The 24963-nt window shown below is 43.9% G+C and overlaps 1 protein-coding gene across 2 annotated transcripts in view; it reads right to left on the reverse strand.

Annotated features, from left to right (window-relative positions):
- LOC139763053 (tyrosine-protein kinase receptor-like) overlaps positions 1-24963 on the reverse strand; it is a 1458433-nt gene that overhangs the window by 302339 nt on the left and 1131131 nt on the right. For both annotated transcript variants that reach the window (XM_071688765.1, XM_071688676.1), the window contains exon 17: positions 1803-1965. In XM_071688765.1, coding sequence (XP_071544866.1) covers positions 1803-1965 — 163 coding nt within the window. The remainder of the gene's footprint in view (positions 1-1802; positions 1966-24963) is intronic.

Genomic DNA, 24963 nt, shown 5'->3' on the forward strand with positions numbered 1-24963 from the left:
ATGGGGATGGAGGGTTCCCTGCGCCGGGGTCAAGGGTGGAAGAGGGTGCAGCAGCACCTTCTAAGGTCAACGCTGCCACCATACTGTCAGGTCATACAAAGCAATGATGATCCACGATCTGTGTACGATGGTATTTCCTACATGGCGAAGTTAACATTGAGATTTATGAATATAACAGTACTGCCTCCTCCTACCTGCTGTCTTACGTAATCACGGCTCATACACTTGATGTTAACTATAGCAATATGAAGCTTCTACACTTTATAGCTCGTTGTTGTCTGTGTTCGTGTTACTTTGCTACTGAAGAGCCAACAGTTATTCAGAAGGGTATATTTCTGCTTTAGATATAGATGATAACCTTATGGTCCAGTCATCCAAATCCTTCTCGAGCACTGCCCGTAGCCTGACTGACTTACAAGCAACATGGTTCTCTTATGAGCTGAGGCTGATTATGTGAGGTGGATGATTGTCAGTGTTTATGCACCTGGCCATGAGAAGGATGACGAAGAGAGGAGTGTGTTTTCGGAGCGGTCTGAGTGAGCGTGTTAGTAATGGGCGATTTGAATGCGACAGTGAGTAATGTGTCAGCTGAGGGTGTAACTGGGTTCGGGGGACAGTGAAGTGAATGGAAATAGTGAACAGCTTGTGGAGCTAGGTGCCGAAAAAGGACTGGTGATTGGAATGCCTGGGTTTAAAACAGAGACGTACATAACTATTTGCCAAGTAAAAAACGATGGTAAGGGCTTTAATGGATTACGTACTAACTGATAGATGTGTTAAAGAGAGACTCTTGGATGTGAATATGCCGAGTTGAGCAGCTGGTGGGATGTCTGATCATTACGTAGTACAGGCGAGGGTGAGGTTTGATAGTCGTAGTGCATGTTGGTAGTCGTGGTGATGGTGGTAGAGGAACTGGCCACGTTGGTTTAGGTCATTTGTGATGGTGGTCGTCGTGTTGGTGTTGGAAGCTATGGAGGTGGTTGTGATAATGTCGCTGATAGTTAAGAGCAGTATCAATGGTCGTGGTCGTACTGATGACTATGGTTGTAATGACGAAGGATCCTTTAGAAGCTGTGGTAGAGGCAGTGAGTGACGGTAGCTGTTGTAGTGTTGTGTGGTAATGCTGCCATGACCATCACAGTGATGGTGTTGGCCGGTAACGCTGGCTGTTGTAGTTGTGATGGTGGCGGTCGTCGTGATAATGACGGAAATGCAAGTTGAAGGTACGACAGTCTTAGCGCTATCAACTGTGGTTGTGATGACTGGTGGCTGTAGTGGTGACGGTGGATGTGGCAGCATGATGACAGAAGCGACTGTATGTGTGGTAGTGGCAGCAGCAACAGTGGGGTGGGTAGTATTTGTGGTTGAGTATATTTTCTATGATGCGACGATCACACTGGTGTCAGTGGTGTTGCGAGTGTGTGGGAACAGATGAGGATTTGGTACGATGAGTGAAGAAGGACCCGGTTGTGTGTGTTGTGGGAAAGTAAGGTTGTTGTTCAGTGCAGGGTGGGTGGGTTGTGGTGGTTGTGGCGAGGTCAGGGTGGTGCGAGTGCAGGAGGGGCGGGTTGTGGTGATTGTAGCTGTTGGGAGGTCAAGGCGGTATTTATGTCGTAGCGTCACATGATTACTGTGTGGCTGTTGGCAACTCATGGGTGGGCCGTTTTGATAACTGTTTCTTTCCCTTCACTTCGAAGCTTTGGAACTCTCTACATTACAACACTTACCTGCACCATACTGGTGTACTACACTACTACAACACTTACCTGCATCATACTGGTGTACAACACTACAATACGTACCTGCACCAAAAGGGACACTGCTGTAGAAGGCGTGGCCGTGGCTCTCGGGTAGGGAGTTGTTGACGGAGCGGCCGGACTGCCGGTGGGTGACCTCACTCCTGGACCAGGCCAGACCCGCTCCGCCACCAGCCACCACCAGAGGTTTGGGCTGGTTCTCCTCCGTCTGCAGACACACATACAACAATACAACGCTTGAAACAGATACTGGAATGGTATACGTCAATGACAAACTATATTCAACACAAGGATATTATAGGATGAACGAGATGTGGGCGGGAACTAAGGTGGGATGACCGTGTGTGTGTGTGTGTGTGTGTGTGTGTGTGTGTGTGTGTGTGTGTGTGTAAGTGTATGTGTGTCAATCTACACTCAGTCTCTTGGTTCTCCTTTCTACGAGTCATTTACAAGCTTGCTTTCTTTCTCTACCCTCTCCTTGTTCGAAGACCTCTACAAATATTCATCCTCGCCTCCACCAAGCACTGATCAGACATCCCAAAAGCTGCTACTCTAAACACAATCACATCCGAGAGTGTCTCTTTAACACGCCTATCACTTATACATGATCCGACAGTGCCAGCCCACCATTTAATCCACTCATCCACGTGTATTCAAATATGTTCTTAAACCAGGTATTCCCAGTCACCAGTCCTTTCTCAGCACACATCTTCACAAACTCTTCACCATTTTCAGTGACATCACTGGGAAGAGGAAGAAATACTACAACCCGGGTATCTACGTAACGTGTGTCGTACTGAACTACTCATGCAGCAAGCTCAGGTTTGGAAGACCCTCTCCTTTCATATCATCACTTTCGAAAAACACGAACAAAATGACAAGCCATTAGAAGACTTTTTCTCGAGGGCTCGTGTGTCTGAATGTGCGTTTTTGTTACGCGGATGAAAAAGTAAGGGAGGTAATTGCTACATTTCACGAGGGGAACTTGAAAGCTGTGGCACTGAGAGATACATAAGTATCGGGATTTGAACATCCAGGAAGGCCAAAACCGTGTACTGGATAGACTGAACTGGAGTGATGTGGTATACAGGATGTGCTATGCTGTCCCTTGGCTGGACCAGGGCATATGAAGCGGTTAAGGTAAACCACCGAGTAATCAGAGGGCTTTGGCTGTGGTTGGTAGGCGCTGGGATCGGTGCATTATACAGGACAGCTGGAGAGTGGATGTGCGCACTGATGGCATTGTTCACCGTTTCCTCTCGTTTTGCCCCGTCTCTTAACCTTGTGTATATGTACAACGTCTTTACTCATAGGTATATATGCACGCACACACACACACACAGACACAAAGACACACACACAGACATCCCAGCCTATACCAGTTACCTCATCGATCATCAACGATGGGAGGATAAACACCTGGGTTGGGTGTGGGCTGACTGCTTCGCCCACGATTCAAAACCAACTCTGGGTTGGTCCGTCCAGACTCATGGTCAGTAGCGCCAACCATCACACCAAAGAGGCCCCTGTGTGTGTGTGTGTGTGTGTGTGTGTGTGTGTGTGTGTCTAAAATATCATGAGCAATGAGGAAAACTGCTCCCTACATTTACCCGACGCCAACTAGAATCGTTTCACAGATGCGGACCATAAGGGTGTATCATCTGCATAAGTGGAGCCATTCATACACGTTTTATCAACATGACAACCATCATGCGGAGGCATAAAACTGCTATCGACTGTAGGTCTCAAATCTGGAGCTGGGAACGGATTGTGGGAAGCAGGAAAATCCGTTCTTCGTTATGTGTGGACAGAGAGAAACGGTCTGAGGAGATGTGGAAGAGGGAGTTGGTGTGGATAGATGTGGAAAAGGGAAATGGCAAGCAGAGGCATGGAAGACGGTGGAGTGGGCAGATATGGAAAAGGGAGGCAGTATGGGCCAGTATGGAAGAGGGAGGTAGTGTGTGCAGATATGGAAGAGGAAGGTACTATGGGCACGTATGGTAAAGGTAGCAGTGTGGACAGGTATGGAAGAGGGAGTATTGTGGGCAGGTATGGAAAGGGAGTATTGTGGGCAGGCATGGAAGAGGGAGTAGTGTAGGGCAGGTATGGAAGAGGGAGTATTGTGGGCAGGTATGGAAGAGGGAGTATTGTGGGCAGGTATGGAAGAGGGAGTATTGTGAGCAGGTATGGAAGAGGAAGTAGTGTGAGCAGGTATGGAAGAGGGAGTATTGTGGGCAGGTATGGAAGAGGGAGTATTGTGGGCAGGTATGGAAGAGGGAGTAGTGTAGGCAGGAATGGAAGAGGGAGTGACTGTGGGTCAGTATGGAAGAGGGTGGTAGTGTGAGCAGGTATGGAAGAGGGAGTATCGTGGGCAGGTATGGAAGAGGGAGTTTTGTGGGCAGGTATGGAAGAGGGAGTATTGTGGGCAGGCATGGAAGAGGAAGTAGTGTGGGCAGGTATGGAAGAGGGAGTAGTGTAGGCAGGAATGGAAGAGGGAGTTACTGTGAGTCAGTATGGAAGAGGGTGGTAGTGTGAGCAGGTATGGAAGAGGAAAAAGTGTAACTACCAATATGTACCGATGAGAAGTGAGCATTGCATATACCGTGCCTATATTCATCTCGATGCTTTGGAAATAAACAAATCCCTCGCTGATACCACATTCTGACTTCACAAATTTCTACTCGCATTCAATACATTCATTTCTAAGAAAATATTTCTTTGCAGCTTTTCTTAAGTGTTTCCTTTTGAAGTTTCCACTGATCATCGTGACTCTTTTCCACCTTAGACTTGAAGAATCTTGTCATCATCGAAATCCATCTGGCTATTCAGAAGGCTTCAAGTCATAACAACATCCCTTCCTCCTCCCAGTTTTAAAGGAAGCTTAATTGAAGTATTTTCAACCTCACTTTTTAGCCCAGACCCGCACAACTGGGCACCGTTCTGCTTGCATATTACTGCACTCTTTCCAGCTTGTTGATGTGCTTCTATAAATAGAGTTCCACGAAAACACACCATATTCAAGTCCTGGTCTCATGTGCATATAATACTTTTTCTGAAACATACCTCCATTTACGAATCTGAATGGTCGTTTTATGTTGGCCAATAACGCATAAACTGTCCTAAACATTCCCTCCGTTCTGTTTATCGTATGATAAAGTGTTTTGTAATGATACATCCTGATCTTTTTAACAATCAGATTCGAGTGAACTCTCGTGCTGTAGCTCCACCGAGGCAGCGCTGAATACTTCCTTATCCTTGTTACATGATATTTACCTCGACTAAATTTCTACATCCACCTATCTAATCAAGCTGGCAGAGTATCTAGATCTAACTGCAATATTCCATCGTCTTTTACCTCAACAGTATCTGCCATGAGATGTGTATCATCTGGAAACACACTAGTGTGGGAAATCATTAACAAAAAAAAAAAAAAAAAAGACAGGTCCCAAGAAATACCCTTGCGGTACTCCACCAAGCATTTACTGTCAGGATGAACGGCATCCCGGTCATCACTTAAACCCATATTCTCTATTTGATATGTCTCCAAATCCATGATTACACCTCCTTCATAGAAAACATCAGGTTGTTATTATGATATATTTGAGCCACTGAACCTAGACTGGTCATCGTTCAAACATTTAGCAATAACGATTTTTGAATTCATCACAATTCAGCCATGTATTCCTATCTAATATACTGTGGCAGTCATTAACACCAGTCCGTGATTCAGATATTCAACTCAAATATCCTCGTAAATGGCAGCAATATCTGCACATTCTCCGTCGTCATCGACTTTTCGAATACATGAAGTGTTGTGGAAGGGGGAGGTGGTGTTAGCACATGCGGTAGAAGAAGGTAGAACGGCCACATGAGGGGGAGGATGATGGTGTGGTCTTACGTTGTGCATTCCAGATGGATGGGAAAGCGTTAAGGCTGACAGCCTTATTCACTTACGCACAACGGTCCATACTGGCGTAAAAAGAAACCATAAAACCAAACCGTGTGTAGCTATACTGGGAGGAAAACGACAGCAGAAATGGTGCTCTGTGGTTGAGCAGTTTGCAGCGATAGGACGAAAGTATCGAACCAATCAGACAGCCATTACACACAGCATCCAGTTCCTTGATCCAATAGTTTTGGATGTTAAGCTTGTGTATCTGCCAGGAAGCATCACTGTTTACCTGAGGAAGACGCTGTTGAAACCAGTTGAGAATAAGAAATTCCTGGCTCTTGCTTCCCGTTTTCGTTACTAATTTGTCCTTATGGTTAACACCCATGTGTCACATTAAGTTTCATTAGACCTCTGTCATATTCATTTTCACTTCTGTCTCATTCAATTTCATTAGACCTCCCTTCCATCCAGTTTCATTAGACTAATATCTCATTCATTTCCATACGACTTTTGTCTCATTTTCATTAGACTTATGTCTCATTCATTTTCATCAAATCTCGGTTCCATTTATTAGTTTGCTCAATCGGACAACAAATGGAAGGCTTTCGTATACAAGATATCAAATATTTCTCTTCCTCAAAGCAAACGTAATGATGACAGAACGTATACACACCGAAACTGCTCGACAATCCCTAAACAGTTACTGCCTTCTGAGTCAAGTCGTAACCACTACTCCAGCAGTGATCACCCATCTGAAACTACACTCCCCAGAAACGTACGAGTTATTCTTTCCCGTCAATGCCCATCTCTACAGCCTTTCAAACACTGATTCAACATATCGTAAGACCACTTCATGCCCAAGTTGCAACACTTTATATATATATATATATATATATATATATATATATATATATATTATCCCTGGGGATAGGGGATTAAGAATACTTCCCACGTATTCCCTGCGTGTCGCAGAAGGCGACTAAAAGGGGAGGGAGCGGGGGGCTGGAAATCCTCCCCTCTCGTTTTTTTTTTTTTTTTTTTAATTTTCCAAAAGAAGGAACAGAGGAGGCCAGGTGAGGATATTCCAAAAAAGGCCCAGTCCTCTGTTCTTAACGCTACCTCGCTAACGCGGGAAATGGTGAATAGTTTAAAAGAAAGAAAAGAATATATATATATATATATATATATATATATATATATATATATATATATATATATATATATATATATATATATGTATGTGTGTGTGTATATATGTGTGTACATTGAGATGTATAGGTATGTATATTTGCGTGTGTGGACGTATGTATATACATGTGTATGGGGTGGGTTGGACCATTTCTTTCGTCTGTTTCCTTGCGCTACCTCGCAAACGCGGGAGACAGCGACAAAGAAAAAAAAAAAAATATATATATATATATATATATATATATATATATATATATATATATATATATATAATTTTCTTTCTTTTATACCATTCGCCATTTCCCGCATTAGCGAAGGTAGCGTTAAGAACAGAGGACTGGGCCTTTGAGGGAATATCCTCACCTGGCCCCCTTCTCTGTTCCTTCTTTTGGAAAAAAAAAAATGAGAGGGGAGGATTTTCAGCCCCCCGCTCCCTTCCCTTTTAGTCGCCTTCTACGACACGCAGGAATACGTGGGAAGTATTCTTTCTCCCCTATCCCCAAGGATAATATATATATATATATATATATATATATATATATATATATATATATATATATATATATATATATTTTTTATTTATTTATCTATTTATTTTGCTTTGTCGCTGTCTCCCGCGTTTGCGAGGTAGCGCAAGGAAACAGACGAAAGAAATGGCCCAACCCACCCCCATACACATGTATAAACACACACGTCCACACACGCAAATATACATACCTATACATCTCAATGTACACACATATATACACACACAGACACATACATATATACCCATGCACACAATTCACACTGTCTGCCTTTATTCATTCCCATCGCCACCTCACCACACATGGAATATATATATATATATATATATATATATATATATATATATATATATATATATATATATATATATATATACATATATATGTGTGTGTGGTGTGTGTGGTGTGTGTTTATGAGATACCCATTAGCCTCTGTTTCAGTTAGGTAGTCTCAGGAATAAACGAATAACAGGCCCTATTTGCATGTATCTACTCTGCATTTATGATTAGTGTAATAATACTTGAGCCTACTATCCAGGAACGACTATATGGTTCTCCTTAACTGCTTCACATGCCCTTGTTCAGCTCATTGACAGCACGCCCCCAACCAATTCATTCTATCCTAGGCATGCCTCTTACCTATCTGAATGTTGAAGATCTTGCATTCTAAAGCCTCCATCACTCCATCCTTCATATAACAATGTTTGGGGAGGGTTTTCTATGTAGGCTTATAAACACTCCACAAGCAACAGAAAGAACACATTAATCTCCAATATGAACCAAAGTTACTGAATCAAGGCGGATATTGCCAAGAGAAACACGAAAGTCAAGCATGAAAACAAGGAAAGAGAGCTGTGTGTGTGTGTGTGTGTGTGTGTGTGTGTGTGTGTGTGTGTGTGTGTGTGTGCGGCGCGCGCGCAGAAAACAATCTAGTCCAACGAAGATGAAAAGGTTTCAGCATCTCAGATATTCTGTGCATACGCTTAGGAAAGGAAAAATGGATTGACAAACCTCACGGTACCTGAGAAAGCTTTTACTGCTGCGCACACTGATAAGACACTTTAAAACTGACAGAGGAGAAAGGAATAATCAGGTATGTCTCATACAGTGTGCTGGTACGGTGCAATGGGGTCTTAAGAGTGTAACTTTCAAAGGAGAGAAGAATGGCAGCGGTGGAATAAACAAGGAGGAGGAGGAGGAGGAGGAAGGAGGAAGGAGGAAAGAGGAGGAGGAGGAGGAGGAGGAGGAAGGAGGAGGAGAGAGAGGAGCGGTAAAATGGAGCAGGTGAGGAACTCTGGGAGGAGTGAGCAGTAGCGTGGTGGGAGGGGGAGTAGCTGGGTGGGGCATGGGAAGGCTGAGGACTGGCACGGCCGCTACAAATCTTGTGGCACGAGAGAGAGAGAGAGAGAGAGAGAGAGAGAGAGAGAGAGAGAGAGAGAGAGAGAGAGAGAGAGAGAGAGAGAGAGAGCCAGGCACCAGGGGCTGATGTTAAAGTGTGCGTGCGTGCTTACCGCACCTACCTACCTACCTACTGAAGAGCGCCTAGAATGAGCTTCTGACATGAGGCAAGGCCAGTGCCTAGTTACCACATGAGAGAGAGAGAGAGAGAGAGAGAGAGAGAGAGAGAGAGAGAGAGAGAGAGAGAGAGAGCCAGGCACCAGGGGCTGATGTTAAAGTGTGCGTGCGTGCTTACCGCACCTACCTACCTACCTACTGAAGAGCGCCTAGAATGAGCTTCTGACATGAGGCAAGGCCAGTGCCTAGTTACCACATGAGAGAGAGAGAGAGAGAGAGAGAGAGAGAGAGAGAGAGAGAGAGAGAGAGAGAGAGAGAGAGAGAGAGAAATTGGGCCAAGGGCGGGAAGATTACGAACAGCACAGTGCTGGCTCATCACGCCACCGTGACTAACATTCCCTGTTACCTCAGGGAACGTACTTCCCAGGACGGTGTACGTTTGTTGCCTGGTACTAACGCCATGAGACTGATATACGTGTTAGATACAGAGAGGAAAAAAAAAAAACTGAGCTGTGAAAATGAAATCATTTCGAAGGGTACGACTGTAATGACAAACAAATCCGAGATATAAATCTTTTCCACGAACCGACGGATACGACTTAGCCAAAGAGTCTTTGAAAGCTCTACTAATGACTGATCAGCTATCCAGATGTGTCACGAGTTAAAAAAGAAATTACATATCTATATTATACATATATATATATATATATATATATATATATATATATATATATATATATATATATATATATATGATGGTGGAAGTTTCATTGCAGTATTTCACAAGGCAGTATGAAGCAATCCCAGTTCAACATGGGTCATCAACTTTCCGAGAACAATTAGAAACATCATCGTCTGTCGTATTCGTTCTGTAACATTTCGAGATATTATTTCCATTACGTGTGGTGGTCGGGTGCTTTGTTACGTGCACTAGAGGGTTTGACTGACGCCAACACCACTGCGTCACAGGCAGCCTCCTACCTCACACACACACACACAGATATCAAATCCCACAACATCCACACATCATCCATCTCTGGAAAGGTGTCCAGGACTATATTTCTGGAGTCTGATGCTTTTCGCGCGTTGTCTTCGAGAATGCTCGTTGTCTCCGTTTGTGCATCATATTCTTGAGTTTTTTTTTCACATTTTCTTCTTTTGTCTGAGCAGAAACATTAACCGCTACACCACGTAGGTCCACATAATGTCAGTAGCACATCACTAAGGTACAGAGATTTAGTGATATGCCGAAGCTTTGCCGTGCTTGTGCTTCAAGACTCTTTCGCCGGTGCTCTCTACGTTCTGAATGCGACCATGACACTGGTGATGGCGCGTCCTCCCCTTTAACAATCAGTGCACCGCCTGGGATGAGGTGTCTACTTAAGGATAAAAGTCATGGAGGACGTCTCAGGTCCTGGAACACGCCGTCAAGTCCTAGGACGCACCTTGGTCGAGGCCATATAGACGCAGACCTCTCCGTTTCTCCCTGTCGAGACAAAGGACTCGGTAAAGCTTCCACCAGGCATGTCCCAAGCAGCGTCTCCGACTGTCGAGAAAGAGCGCCCCGTGGAAAATAACACGAAGGTGTCAGTGACTCTGTCTATCGAGACAAAGAGCCCGCTTTGCCCAGACGTGTGCGTGTCTGTGTGCCACGCTCCTCTGTCTATGCCTGTCAATAAAGAGAGCTCGGTGCAGTCTCACTCAGACGTGTCCCAGATTCTTTCTGTCTGTTGAAGCACAAAAGCCAAGCTCAGCTTAGACCAGGTGTGTTACCAGAGCTTTTGTCCGCCACTGTACGAATCTGGCGTATGATCAACATGCTCACTCGCCATCAAGCGCAAGTGTAGTAAAATCACACACCGAACTACCTGCTCCACCCTATCCTTGGTTCTCCAGCTACCAGTTATACATAGGCTTTGCTTGATGACGTAGGCTTTAGCATACCATCACACACACGCTGAAGAAATATACTCTAAAGACACAAGTTGAAGATCTGTTTACTGTCCCCCACTACCTGGCCGACAAATAACACTAAAGACAGTGTGTACGGTAGCCGTCCGCTACGATACTACGTCTCATTAAGATAATACACACGTGTATATGTGATGGAAATAAAACAAGTTTTAAAGAGCCCAGAAAAAATGGCAAACACACACACACACAAAAAAAGAAAAATGTCAGCTAAATATTCCGTTTGTCCCTCTAAGAAAAGCGCATCTCTTACAGTCAAGAGCACTGATAAATGATGAATAAGGAGGCAAAGAAATCTACGGAGCCACAAAGGCAATAGAACAATAATGATGAGGTGCAGAACGCCAAGAGAATATGAAATAGTAAAATATGGCAACAAGAGAGTGGGAAAAACAACACATGACACAAGAGCGGCCCGATGACCTTTGCAGGTACGAGAATAGAAGGGTAACAAGCTGGCGGCTGCGGGCTGGGAGAGGTTCTCTCATCCTCTGGAAGTCAACGAAAAGTCACTCGAGGTCAGCAGTAAGGAGCGGCAGGAGAAGGAAGGAGTGGAGTTCCATGCTTGATAATCTGTGCGCCGAGCAACACAGGATGGCAGGAGGAATCAAACGATCGTTCCCGGGCAAAGGATCGGGTCTTCTCCTGACGGAAGCCTTTAACTCCCGTGAATAATGAGGCGCACTCCATGGAGACCAGAGACCCTTGCCGTCACCCAGCAGCGGCAGGAGTCAAGGAAGACCCTGGTTGGGAGACTAGAGACCCTTGCCGTCACCCAGCAGCGGCAGGAGTCAGGGAAGACCCTGGTAGGGAGACCAGAGACCCTTGAAGTCACCCAGCAGCGGCAGGAGTCAAGGAAGACCCTGGTAGGGAGACCAGAGACCCTTGAAGTCACCCAGCAGCGGCAGGATTCAGGGAAGACCCTGGTAGGGAGACCAGAGACCCTTGAAGTCACCCAGCAGCGGCAGGAGTCAAGGAAGACCCTGGTAGGGAGACCAGAGACCCTTGAAGTCACCCAGCAGCGGCAGGATTCAGGGAAGACCCTGGTAGGGAGACCAGAGACCCTTGAAGTCACCCACCAGCGGCAGGAGTCAAGGAAGACCCTGGTAGGGAGACCAGAGACCCTTGAAGTCACCCAGCAGCGGCAGGATTCAGGGAAGACCCTGGTAGGGAGACCCTTGCTGTTATCCGATAGAAACAGGAGTCAGGCGGAGCACTGGCAGGGTAAACAAAGAGGTCGACCATCAGGTGGCGACCAGCACCTCATCGAGGGCGGCGAGCTAGAGGCACGCACGCTCGGGAAATATTTGCCGACGTCGGCCTCAACAAGCACCTCCGTTACCGGGTGCAGCACCAGAGCCAGTGGGAGCAACGCTATTATGCCGCCGCCGTCATGCAAACACCAGCCCGGCCCTCATACGAGGGATAGTGGTCGGTACAGGAAGCTCCTGAGCAATGATGGTTGTGACTCGCCGGCTGGCCAATTCTCTCGGCGCCGGGGAAACGCAGCATCGAACCCGATTCGCCACAGTGGCCTATTTGCTCCACTGGAATTATGTTGGAGGCGACGGAGAGGCTAAGGCAAGTTCTGATGATGTGTTCAGGGGATGGTTACTTGAGGTAAATGCTGATGGTATAGATTCTAGATGCTGGTGGTAGAGATTCTAGATGCTGGTGGTAAAGATTCTAGTTGCTGGAGGTAATTCTAGATGTTGGAGGTATAGATTCTAGATGCTGGAGGTAGAGATTCTAGTTGCTGGAGGTAAAGATTCTAGATGCTGGTGGTAAAGATTCTAGTTGCTGGAGGTAATTCTAGATGTTGGAGGTATTGATTCTAGATGCTGGATGTAGAGATTCTAGTTGCTGGTGGTAAAGATTCTAGATGCTGAAGGTAAAGATTCTAGATGCTGGAGGTAAAGATTCTAGATACTGGAGGTAAAGATTCTAGATGCTGGAGGTAGAGATTCTAGTTGCTGGTGGTAAAGATTCTAGATGGTGGTGGTAAAGATTCTAGATACTGGAGGTAAAGATTCTAGATGCTGGAGGTAGAGATTCTAGTTGCTGGAGGTAAAGATTCTAGATGCTGGTGGTAAAGATTCTAGATACTGGAGGTAAAGATTCTAGATGCTGGAGGTATAATTCTAGATGCTGGAGGTATAATTCTAGATGCTGGAGGTAAAGATTCTAGATGCTGGAGGTATAATTCTAGATGCTGGAGGTAAAGATTCTAGATACTGGAGGTAAAGATTCTAGATGCTGGAGGTAGAGATTCTAGTTGCTGGTGGTAAAGATTCTAGATGGTGGTGGTAAAGATTCTAGATACGGGAGGTAAAGATTCTAGATGCTGGAGGTAGAGATTCTAGTTGCTGGAGGTAAAGATTCTAGATGGTGGTGGTAAAGATTCTAGATACTGGAGGTAAAGATTCTAGATGCTGGAGGTAAAGATTCTAGATGCTGGAGGTATAATTCTAGATGCTGGAGGTAAAGATTCTAGATGCTGGAGGTATAATTCTAGATGCTGGAGGTAAAGATTCTAGATGCTGGAGGTAAAGATTCTAGATGCTGGAGGTAGAGACTCTAGATGTTGGAGGAATAGATTCTAGATGTTGGAGGTATAATTCTAGATGCTGGAGGTAAAGATTCTAGATGCTGGAGGTAAAGATTTTAGATGCTGGAGGTAGAGATTCTAGATGCTGGAGGTAAAGATTCTAGATGCTGGAGGTAAAGATTCTAGATGCTGGAGGTAAAGATTCTAGATGCTGGAGGTAAAGATTCTAGATGCTGGAGGTAAAGATTCTAGATGCTGGAGGTAGAGATTCTAGATGCTGGTGGTAAAGATTCTAGTTTTTGAAAGCCAAGTTGTTGCTGAGTAATATTGGTATGAATGGTGAAGAAATGGAAGTCGTGGATGAGTTTCAATATTCGGGAGTGGCTTCAGTTGGGTAAGGTTGATGGTTGGCGTTGGTGGGGGAAAGATGAGGGTGGGAAGGTCTTGGAAGGAAGGAAGGGAGGGAGGGAAAAGTGGAGATGGAGTGGGAGTCCTGGTGGACGGGAAGGGTTTAAGCAGGATATAAGAAGCTTGTGCACAGAGTTCTTTGTTCCACGTCTGATGTATGACTGTGACGCACTAGTTTGTGCACGTCAGGATAAGTTCAAGGTAAGAGTAGTAAAAATGCGGTGTTAGTATGATATGGTCTTGCACAGCGTACTGGAGATTTTAAATTTGTCATATATATATATATATATATATATATATATATATATATATATATATATATATATATATATATATATATATATTCCTGGTAACAGGGAAAGAAGGAATACTGCCCACGTATTCCCTGCGTGTCGTAGAATGCGACTAAATGGGATGGTAAAGGGAAGGCTGGAAATCCTCCCTTCTGTTTTACTTTTCCAAAAGAAGGAACAGAGAAGAGGGCAAGTGAGGATTTTGCCCCGAGAGACTGTCATCTGTTCCCTACTTTACCTCGCTAACGCAGGAAATGAATATTTACAGAAAAAAATTATATCCATTATCTTGATCTTTCGTCTTGGCAAGACAGCGAGTGTAATATAACAGCTCAGTGTCTGAGAAAAATATCTCTCTGAGCTCCTTCCTCTCTGCCCTCTTGTAGAAAGTGTCGTCTTCTAGCATCCCTATCCCACAGGGCATACAAGAAAGAGAGACAGACAACGGAGGAGAAGGGGATGAATAAATATAGGCTGGAAGTATTTCTGTTAAGGACGACACAGGAATAATATGGGGCCAGGTGGAACACAGACGTGTTGTGTGTAAAGGAAGCGGAGTGAACGGGGATTTCAGTCTCACGTAGCGAGAAATGAACTCAGTGTGCAGAACGAAGGAATGAACCATAAAGAGGTTCATACTTTACTTGAACACTCTTTAAAAACGTGGGTTAAGGATGTGTGTCATCTATGTTAAGGAAGGGTGTCTGTATCCATTTCATCCACCCTCTGTAAGTAGGACCTAAGATGAAAGTAAACAGACTGACGATTCTCATCCCCCACTTAGGTAATACCTGGCAGCTGCACAACCTCATTGTTGCAGGACCTTCCTCCTACCCCGAGGTTCGGGGTTTAGAGGATACGAACCCTCTCTTCAGATTCATAAGTCAATAAAAGACGAAGAATATTCCTTTAAAAAAATCACACAATCACCAAAGGGTCCTTCACATTACCACTGACAATGAACTTGGAAAGGGTCGCATCCTACCAGCTTTGCTTTAAGCTTAAGTAAGCTTAATATCAAGACATGCTGAGTTCACTCTACCCCACCCCCCGAACCCACTGGGGCTTTTAAGCCAACAAAATCTCTCGCCTGCCAACATTGCGCAGAGCCCCAGCACTAAGCTCGCCTCACAGACTCGCACTAACGTCTACACCATGAGTGCCACGACCCGGGAAAGCATAAAAGGCGTTCAAAAAAATATCATAAAGAAGTGAAAGAGAAATTCTCTGGGGGCCTTCACCGACGGAGCTGCCACAGCCAGTCGAGGTGTGTGTCCGTGCGCGTGTGTGCGTGTGTGTGTGTGTGTGTGTGTGTGTGGTGTCCGTACAGACGGGAGCGCTGCCAGTGGGCGACGCAACGGGTCCCTGGGGGAACTCCAGCCGATGTCAGATTACTCCTACCTCACTGGGGGTTAAGCTACCTGTGGGGGTGGGAGGTGTATGTGCCGCCTGTAGACCAGGTGGCAGAGAGAGAGAGAGAGAGAGAGAGAGAGAGAGAGAGAGAGAGAGAGAGAGAGCATAATGATACTGGGAGATGAACTGTACTGCTGTTCAAGTAGCGTAAATCAGCCCATGATTTAAGCATACCATTTCATCTATCAATCTACCTACTTATCTCTCTACCTACTTGCCAATATACATGGGTTACAACAATTACGTCAAGTGGTTTGTTTATCAGACCAAGTTACAACTAACTGGGTGTGGCAGGAGCAATCAGTCTTCCATGGTTTATCCAGACACAAATGGGTTGAGGAGACTTCGTTGGGTTTAACTGGTAACAGCTCGTCCGATTCAATCTGTGATACCTTGTTTAATTCGGTCTTGTCTGGGTTTAAGTGGTAGTGACTGGTTTGATTTAATCATGGTGGGGCTTACCAAGCAATAACGGATGTTATTCAATCTTAGTTGGGTTTATACAGCAATAATTGGTTCGCTTCACGATTACTGGGTTTAACTGTTAAAAAACCGATCTAAATCAATTTTGCTGGGTTTAGATAGTAACAACTGTCCAATAATTTTTTATTTGCCATACCATATCTTTTTATCAATTAATTGCACTAAATTGGGATTATGAACCATAATGGAGACTCTGAAATTGGATAGACTTTGATCGGTTTATTTCCCTTTGCTGAATGAACTCCCCTTTAAACGGGGGGGGGGGGGGGGGGGGGGGGGAGAGGAGGAGGAGGAGGAGGACGCCGCCACTGGATGGGTCAAGCAAACGGTCATGTTTTCTTTCAGTGGCCTGCAAAGTTAAACCTGCATACGTTGGGTAGCACTTGCTGGAAGCTTGCCTATGTTAGGCAGCATCTGCTGGAAAGTTATTCGTGTTAAACAGCATCAAATGGGTGATAAGCAAGAGAAAGCGGCAGGAGGTCAAGAGGAAGGTACAGAGGTTGAAAAAGAGGGCAGATGAGAATGGGTGTGAGCAAGTATCGGCAAACTTTAGGGAGAATTAGATGTTTTGAAAGGTCAATAATGTGCGAAAGACAAGAGAACAAATTAGAACATCGATGAAGGAAGCAAAAGGGAAAGTAATAACAGGGTCGGGATGAAGTGGAAGAGATGGACTGAATATTTTAAAGGACTGTTAAATGGGTTTGATGATAAAGTGGCAGATGTCTGGTGTTTGGGTTGGGGTGGTATGGAAGTGAGAGTCATGGAGAGTGGTTAGTTTAAGAAAGAAGAGGCGATGAAAGCCTTGCGCGAGATGAAATGTGGCAAGGCGGCTGGAGTGAATGGTATTGTAGTTGAGTTTATCAAGAAGGGAGTGACTGTGTTATTGATCGGTTGGTAAGGATTTTCAGTGTTTATAGGGATCATGGCGGGGTGCGTGAGGATTGGAGGAATACATGTATAGTGATAATGTATAAAACCAAGGCAGGTACAGTAGTGTTTTCAAATATGGAGATACAAATTTATTGAGAGTACCTGGTAAGTTGATTGGAAGGATACCGATCAGAGCCTGGGCGGAGCTGTGTAGTTTCGGAAGTGGTAGAGGATGTGTGGATCAGGTGTTTGCTTTATGGGACGTATGCAAGAAATACTTAGAGAAATAGAGGGATGTGTATGTGACATTTATGGATTTGGAAAAAGCTTATGATAAGGTTGTTAGCGATGCTATGTGGAAGATTTTAAGAATGTACTGTGTGGGAGGAAAGCTACTAGAAGTAGTGAGCAATGTTTATCAAGCGTGTGAGGCATGTGTACAAGTTGGAAGAGAGTGAATGGCTCCATGTGAAAGTTGGTCTGAAGCAAGGATCTGTGGCATCACTATGGCTGTTCGATTTGTTTATAGATGAGGTGGTATGGGAGGTAAATATGAGAGTCTTGGGGAGAGGGGCGAGTATGCAGTCTGGGGGATGAAATGACCTGGGACGCCAGTCAGTTGTTGTTTGCTGATAATACAGCACTGATGGCAGGTTCAAGTGAGAACCTGCACAAGTTGGTGACTGAGTTTGGACGTGTGTGAAAGGAAGTTTAGAGTAAATGTGAATAAAAGTAAGGTTATTATGTTCAACAGGGTTGTGGAACAGGTTAGTTGGTGTGCGAGAGTGAATGGAGAAAACTTGAAGGAAGTTGAATGTTCTAGATACCTGGGAAAGAACATGACAGCTAGTGGAACCATGTATGCGGAAATAAGTCATGAGGTGGGTGAGGGGGTGAAGATTCTGGGAGAGGTGAAGGATTTAGGGAAAGGGAGAAAGTCATCTTTAAAAGCACAAATAGGTATGTCTGCAGGAGGGTGGATGTGTTGGAAATTAAATATTTGAGAACAATTTGGTGTGAGGTGGTTTGATCGACTAGGTATTGAAAAGGTAAGAGATGTGTGGTGATGAAAAACGTGTGGTTGAAAGAGCTGATGAGGGTGCGCCGAAATGGTTTGGACGTAGAAGGCGACTAAAAGGGAAGGGAGCGGGGGTCTGGAAATCCTCCCCTATCGTTTTTTTTTTTTTTAATTATCCAAAAGAAGGAACAGAGAAAGGGGCCAGGTGAGGATATTCCCTCAAAGGCCCAGTCCTCTGTTCTTAACGCTACCTCGCTAACGCGGGAAATGACGAACAGTATGAAAGAAAGAAATATATATATCAGAAGTGGATGGAACATGGAGACCAAATTGGAGATGGAAAGATGAAGTGATAAAGATTTTGAGCGAATGGGACCTGAACACGCATGAGGGTGAAAGGCGTGCACAGGATAGAGTGAACTGGAACGATGCGGTATACTGGGGTGGACGAGCACTCAGTGGACTGAAGTAGGGCATGTGAAACATCAGAGGTAAACCACAATAAGTCTGTGGAGCCTGATTTTGGATAGGGAGCCGTGGTTTTGGTGCATTACACATGGCAGCTAGAGAATGGATATGAGCGGATGCGGCCTTTCTTCGTCTGTTCCTGGCGCTACTTCACTAACACGGGAAACGGCAATCACATATGAAAAAAAATCCAACTCAAGCAAAAGATATATTCACAAATAATTTCATAACAGACACACATATATATCATGTTTCAGACCAACTGATTCCATATACATTTTCTCGAAACACTAACATGAGACTATGAAAAAAAAAAAAAAGAATATTCCCATGAAATAAATGATATTGGGGGCAAAAGAGAGTCGCCAGGTAACGAGGTAAAAAAAAAAAAAATGAATATATTCACCAGAAGATAATTAGGCTATGAAAAGCCAGGCGCTACAGTGGTCGTGCCAGTAAGATAGGTAAGTAGATGCATGTCTGAGGGAGGAATAAGCAACACTGTTCTCTAAGGTGTCTTCCGTAAAAACCTTAGAAGAGGATTACGCCGGACGGCGAGCGCTCAGCATCTTTATAGAGGGTACACACACACACACACACACACACACACACACACACACACACACACACACACACACAGACTCACACACACAAGAGGGAAACGATGTAAATCACTGATCATCTTTGGCTTGAGAGAAGATAATACAAGTCATATAATAAAGGGAGAAGAATGAAAGAATGCTCGTTAAGAAAACAGACTATAGAATGGCCAGATGCAATTACCGCGAGTAAAGAAAGCACTGGCGTTTATATAGGTCAAGACGATCAGTTGTGGTTATGCTTCCTTTGGATCTACGTAGCTGGGAAAGTGGCGCTCCAGCAGGTTAAGAAACTTTAAAATTGCAATGTGCCATTTAGCAAGGTATTCCTCAAACGATGTACCATGGGAAGAGAAGAAGAAAAGCAGAGACTATAGACGACGAAAAAAAATAAAAAACGCTAAATAAGGCAAGAGATGGACCATCCCTCCATTACAGCAGAGAGAACAGGAACGTTTGGTGCGAGTCATGTATACAAATACTGACAGATCAGCAGCAAATCGTGAAGAACTGGATAACTAGGACTGTGTAAGGGATACGCACCTGACATTGCTGGAGATATCGAAGCGAACCTTACTAAAGAGAACAGATCTCATGTTTTGGCCAGAGGGTTACACCATGAAAGTAACGAGGGAAAGAGACGAGAAAGGTGGAGGAGGATGGATTGATCCCTCTCAAGAGAAATTGCTCTAAATTTCAGGAAATAATGGAAAATCGTCCATTCAGACAATATGGGAAGAGCGAGTGAAGGGAAGCGATGCACAATGATGTTTGTATCACATTATTCTCCAAAGAACTTCAACAGTCAGAACACTTAGGATGTCACACGAAGTAGTATAACACGCACTTCTCAAGAGATGATAAGGCACTGATAGTGACGGAGTCACGGAAGAAATTTCTTAAAAGAGTCTACAGGAGAATTTCCCACATCAGAATGTCAGTGAACACACCAGGATGATATGGAACTAATACAGTATCATTACTAAATCTTATCGTCACAAATACTAGTATGGATACTGAGCATGTCACAAATAATACACTAACTGGAAGAGTGCCTTGTCATGCTCGAGTTTGATCATGTCGTCAATAACGATGTTAAAAGGGCACATAAGAGACAAGACTTAAAAAGACATGTTGATCATAATCGCAGAAAGTATACAGAACCCAACGTTTTCTTCAGTAACATTTAATGAAAAACAGAGCTCAGCCAGCTAGGGAAAAAAGGCACTGCAGAGAAGAGTTCCGTGGAATTTACAGTGAAAGAGTATGTATTACGTGGCTGCCCCTAAGGCCTCAAATATAGAGGAAGGTTAAGAAAGAGGGAAGCATGGTTCAACTATTGATGTCAAAGAGCAAGGGATTAAGAGATATGCTGTAGGGAAGCGGAGATGATACTCAAGCCAGGCAGTATCTGTAAGGCATGACAGAGCAAGGGATGAGTATAGCAGAAGAGAGGAGGAACATAGAAACTTTGGAAAGGATATCGTGGAGAAAATTCAAGACATTTCCATAAATTCATCAGCAGCAAAATGTAGCCCCAACACCAATGTGATAGTATGGGGAGGAGCTCTTTATTGATGTATCTAGAAAAGACATCAACAAACTGATACTTGAGGTGTTGATCTGTTCAGGACGCATGTTTCTGATAATACAGAATGTTCATTAAAGACGTGTGCAGACACACTTACCAGACCTCTTGAAATACTGCTCGAGGTGTCGAAGGAGAAGACGAAGCTCAAAAGGAATGGGGAAGGGCAAACGTTAAACCTATCTATAAAAAAGGAGATGGGAAGAGGCGTTATATTACAAAATCTCCCTGAGGAGTGTGGTCTGTAAGGTACTGTCAAAGATAATCAGAAAGCAAGTGGATGATTTCCTAAGGAGGATAAATCACCACAGTCAGGGACAACACGGCTTCTGGGAACGGATAATGCATAACGACCATCACAGATATCTACGAAAGAGTGAGCCACGCGTTGAATAAGAGAGAAGGTTGGACGAAATGTTTGTATCTGCACTACCGCAAAGTATTACGCACAGTACCACACAGGAGTATGACTGACAGAGTGAATCACCAGGCAGGAATAATGGGGAGAATCTTTCAATGGATACATTATCTGAGCCGAAGTGAAGAAAGAAAACATGGCTGAAAGGCCTTCTCGAAAGGGTCGAGTTCACCAGTGGAGTGCCGCAGGGTTCTGTTTTAGGACCATTTCTATTCCTGAACCATGTAAACGAGCATTCAGAAGGTAGTGACTCCTACCTAAATATGTTTGCAGATAAGGCATAGGTCAAAAAAAGAAGTGAAAAACGAGGAGGACTGCATCAACTTACAAGGGGACACAGGGCGATTCCAAAGTTGGTCTGATACATTGTTTATGAAATTCAACCACAGTATATGTAACGTAATGAAAATGGGTCATTTTGAAAGAAAGCCTCAATGTAGATATTACCATGGGGGAACCAATCTGAAGGGGTCTGCCAAAGTCCCACACTGTAAGACGGGTAAAGGAGACAAATTACTTGGCGAAAAAAAAAATAGCATTCAATACATGGATAAGGAAATATTCAGCAAGCTGTTTACATCTTATATAAAGCCAAAACAAAGATGCCGCCAGAACTGAGACATGAAAAGACTCGGAGGCCATAGATCTGACAAACAAGGAAGAGCGAGGAATGAGATAAGACGTGATCAAAGCCTTTAAATCTATAAGCAAACTAAGAGACACAGACAATGAACTGTTCTTCGAAAGATCTAGGGATAGAACAACCAGAAGACATACGAAATGAACCAAGAAATTTGTCAAAAAAGAATGTATGAAGTAGTAGTTCTATAATACAAGAGAGTGGTGAGTGAATGGAATATAATGAGAGAGGATGTGGTTAATGTTAACTACACACACACACTTGCTAACGAATTACCATTTATATACTATGGCAGGTGAAGGTGGGAACATAGCACTTTACGTGCAGTATAGGAGGATCTAACCAACACCTTAATGACATAAGCCGCATATCATTCACCGATATTATTCCTTGGTCGCTGTACAAACAACCAGCACAGAAATCAGGAGTACAGCAGGGAGGAAAGGAAATAAGAAATAAGGGCAAGAGTCGCGTAACACAGTAAATAAATACAGTTCCTTATTGCAAGAAGGCAACTGAGCCGGCTGTCAACAACGTCTGCTGAACTCCATTCAAAAATTTTTGATTAAAATTCTATTATTCATGAAGCGCTGAGCCAGGAAGCACTGCGCTTGGCTGTAGGCATTCTGAAGAACCTGCGAGGGTACTGCGCTGCAGGCAAATGTTGTGTAATGGTGTAGTTACACACACACACACACACACACACACACACACACACACACACGCACACACACAAATATCTAAATCTAAATCAGAAATAGAGTTAGACGAGGACAGCACTTGATCAGGTGCAATTTGGACACCGGTAGAAACAAAACTATGTTCAGCAACTATCTAGCCTGAAGTCATACTGGGGGGCGAGTAGTAGTCATGACTACAGAACTTCCACTAAAACTGTGAAGAGTAAAGCAAGATGAAAGGGACTTTTGAGGGTTCGACAACCCAAGGGAAAAAAAAAAAAAAAAAAAAAAAATGAATATTCAATTAGTCACAAATGACACTAAAAAGGTATGGTGATAACTACTGTCACTAACAGAGAAACAGGACTAGATGTTGCAGTAAATGGCTGAAGGAATCAGGACAACAGAGAGACAAAAGAAGGTCTGAGGAAAGGAGGAGAAAAAGAAATAATGTAGAGGGTCAGGAGGGTCTTGTTTGGGAGTCTTTGAGATGCGTCAGTCAAAGGATCGGAGACTATTGAAGGAAGGAGACTGGGGGGGGAGGGCAAAGAGCGAGAGTTAATTCAGGGGCTGAGAGAGAGAGAGAGAGAGAGAGAGAGAGAGAGAGAGAGAGAGAGAGAGAGAGAGAGAGAGAGAGAGAGAGAGAGAGAGAGAGAATTGACTGCTGCAGGAGGAGAGAGGTCTGAAAAGGGTGAAACAAAGGGACATAATAATTCAATAAGAGAAGCTCCAAAGAAAAAAAAAAAAAAGGACAATATACTATGAGATCAAAACAATACGAAATACATGTATGAAGTGTTTGATGATATGAGCAAGGGATTCATGTTCAATGTACCAAAGAGGAAAGAGAGATGTGATGCAAGAAATAAGGACGTGGAAGTGGCCAAGTTGGCACTGTTGGTCTTAGTAGCCAAGTGAGTGATACCAAAGCTTTAAAATGTGCTGGCCGAAGCTGCAGGAAGACTGACGAAAGTCGTGGCGGATGATATTTTTTTTTTTTGAACAGGAAGAACGCCACATTCCTCCAAAAGGAGAAACGGTAGCGAAGGAAAAAAAAAAAATATACTGGCTAGAAAAACAATACCGGAGGCTACAAAACTGGAGACTGTAATATCCGAGATTACAGAGGCAAAGGAAACATAGATTTGGTCAAGATATTGATGAATGACCAGTTAGGATTGCGTTCATTATGAAGATGTGCAGACAAAAGGTACCTGAACAGACGAAGAAACCTGCCAACAGTGAAGATGTGTAGTGTTCATAATTAGAGAGAGAATACAGGACTAGTGAAAATTATTTGTGAAAATGGACAAGAGGCATATCACAATAGGGCATGAAACGACGTTAGGTACAGATGAACCCCACCTGTGTCAGAGAGAGGCCAGGTATGTTAATACCCAGTACTAGAATAAAGGGCTGAAGGTAACGTATGATACAAATATTGGTCGACTGGTAGTAAATGGATGAAGAGTTGGTACCTTAGTGGCCGATTTCAGAGGGAACCTGAACTATATAGTGCTGGAGTAGCAAAGACGAAAACTACCTGAAGAGATAAGATCTAATCTTTCCTGAGGGATACACGATATCAGGGAAGGAGAGAGAACACAAACCATGAGATGATCCAGCAGTGATCAACAGCTGGTTGAGTTAGAGGGAGTTAGAGGACACGACCTCCATTACTGGCACGGCAGCATAATATCAGCATGTTTCCCTAACTATTTACCACAGCTGCCAATTATTTCTAGACTGAGTATGCAGGTGAAACTTACAGAGTTAAGAACAGATATCAAATCTCAACTTGCATCTCAGACTAAGTGAACTAAGATTAATGAAGTCTAAACCGAGAACTGAATGTAAATCTACAAGTGAATTTATGTTTGATGATGAACTGATGATGTTTTGATAAATTAATGATGATGAAGTATGAAGACGTTGAATTATGATGAGTAATAACTATGTTAAGTTTGTTGACGATCGGTCAAGGAGCCCTAACATTTGCTGGGGTCGTCATAGATCGAAAAAAAAAAATAAAATCGGTTTCTTTTGCACTTCTTGAGAGCAACAAGCGAGAGGGACCTGGTGGCTCCGTCTCTCTTCCATCATATCATTTTCGACACAATTTAATTTGCGTATAACCACCTCAATCACGTTAGATACTTGCCAGTATATTGGTCTGAGATGCGAGAGTTCCTCCCGCTACACATGATGCCAGTTCACTGGCAAATGAAAGAAGCAATTTTGTGCTCGGCGGCAAGTCGATCACAGCTTTGCAATGGCCGGGTGTAATCAAACCACCGAGTAAACATGCAATACAGACGCCCTCCTCCCCTCAAAAAAAAAAGAAAAAAAAACAAAACTGAAGCATGATTGATTTCACAGCCAGAAGGGAGCTACCTTTAGATGGATTTCGTCCTTGCAAAAGCGAGGTGCTGTCTCAAAAGAGGTATGAAGAGATGGCAGGAAAGAGACGGCAAGAGACGAGGCTGAAAAGACTTAGATGACCAGAATGTCTGCAAAGTAGGTAATGCAATAACTGATCCCATTTCTCGATATACGTGACAAAATGATCCACATTGATCTGGGCTTTGGTGCTGCGCCTAAGAATGTTATTGTGGAGTACATGACCGTCTGGTCGAAAGGAGACAAAGCTCTTAACTGCTTTCCGCAAAGAATGACTTCAAAGT

Source organism: Panulirus ornatus, chromosome 1 (genome assembly GCF_036320965.1).
Source record: "Panulirus ornatus isolate Po-2019 chromosome 1, ASM3632096v1, whole genome shotgun sequence".
NCBI lineage: Eukaryota > Metazoa > Arthropoda > Malacostraca > Decapoda > Palinuridae > Panulirus > Panulirus ornatus.